At 39.4% G+C, this 1,976-nt stretch overlaps 1 protein-coding gene across 1 annotated transcript; it reads right to left on the bottom strand.

Annotated features, from left to right (window-relative positions):
- Positions 1-240: 240 nt before the first annotated feature.
- Positions 241-1,387, bottom strand: LOC145438726 (uncharacterized). Its single transcript, XM_080316079.1, has 3 exons — positions 1,338-1,387; positions 1,041-1,203; positions 241-729 (listed from the first exon to the last, which is right to left on the bottom strand). The coding sequence occupies exons 1-3, from the start codon at positions 1,385-1,387 to the stop codon at positions 583-585; spliced, it is 360 nt and encodes a 119-aa protein (XP_080172205.1). The 3' UTR covers positions 241-582.
- Positions 1,388-1,976: the final 589 nt, after the last annotated feature.

The following is a 1,976-nucleotide window of genomic DNA, read 5'->3' as shown; positions in this document are numbered from 1 at the left end:
TCAATAATCAGGATATGCTACATCAGTGGTTCATAACCTTGTCTCCAGCGTTCCCTGGGGGCGATTTGGATTTTGAAGGGGGCGGAAACGCTCAGGGGGGATATGGGGGGCGGTATGGTGGCGCTGAAGAAAAATGGCCTCGCAGTAGTTGGCGTAGTAAGGACACGTGGTTATTCAGTATATAGTTCTATATATCCATGAGTTCTCATTGCAAACTAACATTCGACAGAATATGTCAAATCACAACTTTTTTCGTCACGAACCGCGCGAAATATACACGTACGATGTTTCTATGACTGAACTGGTTTATTGTAATTCACGTCAGCTACGGAATAAGTTATCTTCTGAAATGGGGTTGCAAATAAAAATAGTTTGAGCAGCCCTGATATAGTTACCTATTTCAGTCTTGCATTTCTTGCAATTTGCATATCATAAATTACACAGCAGTCGCGTCATCGTCATCACTTTATTCAATAAAATACTTTAAAATATGAAATTGGAAACAGTGTTCATCACAAAAAAGTGTAATGTAATGCCAGTGGCTTTTGAAGGATCATATATCATCTCCATATGTCAAGAAGACTAGTCATCGTCGTTGAAGTCAATCGGTATCGCCCCTAGCTTTTCGTCGAAACGAGATTTGGTATTTCGTTGGCCCAACCGCTTGATCACTGCCTCGTCCGGTCGGTCGGGTGAGTAAATATCTTTGCTGTACTTTGCCCCTTTTCGCTAAAAAGGAAAGAATGCATCGGAATTAGCGTCACGTAGCAAAGCATACTGGTTGTGTAAATTTGAATCATGTGCCATATCAAGGCCGTATCGACCGATACATTGAACAAGTACGTCGGGAAGGGTCAGTATGAGCAAATGTGAACCACATATGTTAGCATAAAATATGACAAGGAACAGTCCTGTACGCTAAGTATAGTAAATCAGTGAAGTGAATAACTGTAAAATTTCACTGAATGTATATAGTTACATATCGATCTATAAAATTATAGCAGAGGCAATGTTAACGCGTCGAACACGAAAATATGTACCTGTTGGATTCTTTTTCTCATTGCCACAAGGTACGGGTCACGACTTTTTGGACGTGATGTTTTAGTCTTCGTCGTAGTTACTGACTTTTCGAACGGACTCCAATTGTTCAGCAGCTCAGCCAGGGCTCGCTCCGAGTCGCTGTTCTCAAACCGCATCGGCCCGCTGCAATAAAATAGTACTTATAAAACAATTGCACTATTCGAAACCCTCATATTCTATTGATGATGCTTGGAACATGATGATGATAAAGAACAGTACCTTTTAGGTAATTTACGAAAATCAAAATACATTCTTACTTTTGCCAAAATATCGCCGGGCTGACTTGAGTTTCTTTCTGCGCGTCCATATTCTTTTCTTTATTTCAGAGCGAATAATAGCCTATTATATATTTCATATAACTGAAATGAACAGAATAATACTTTTTGAATCCGCGTTCTTGCAATAAATGTTTAAATAAGGTTCTCAATAGGTTGATAACTGAATGTTGGATTCGTACGCCTTAAATACATGTGTTCACTTATTCTGTATATCTACATTCAAATCTAGTAAGTCCTAATATAATACCCTTTCTCTCTTTACGAAGTAGGCTATAACCAAGAATTACGAGAACTAATGCGAGTAATAGCCTACCCTTAATTGCCGATACCCTATCACTCTCCACGAAGTGTAAGAATGGCAAGATTTAATGCGAGGTAGCGTAATATATAAGGTGATTTATATAGTATAGTACTCCGTTACCCGTAGATAACAGAAATACATGGCTTTGATAAAGTTGGCTTTCTGATGAATAGACAATAGACATAGACATCCTGTGGATTCAAGTCTGGTTGTGAAACGGAGCGGATGAATTGATAAGAGTCCTACAACGTATGCAATTAAATATTAGACATCAGTGCCCGCCCGGCAAGCGCCTGACGATACGAAAGCGGCAAAGA

Source organism: Botryllus schlosseri, chromosome 1 (assembly GCF_051294905.1).
Source record: "Botryllus schlosseri isolate E-star chromosome 1, Bs_hap1, whole genome shotgun sequence".
Classification (NCBI taxonomy): domain Eukaryota; kingdom Metazoa; phylum Chordata; class Ascidiacea; order Stolidobranchia; family Styelidae; genus Botryllus; species Botryllus schlosseri.
The sequence above is the reverse complement of the archived record's forward strand: the minus strand, read 5'-3'. Positions and strand labels throughout refer to the sequence as shown.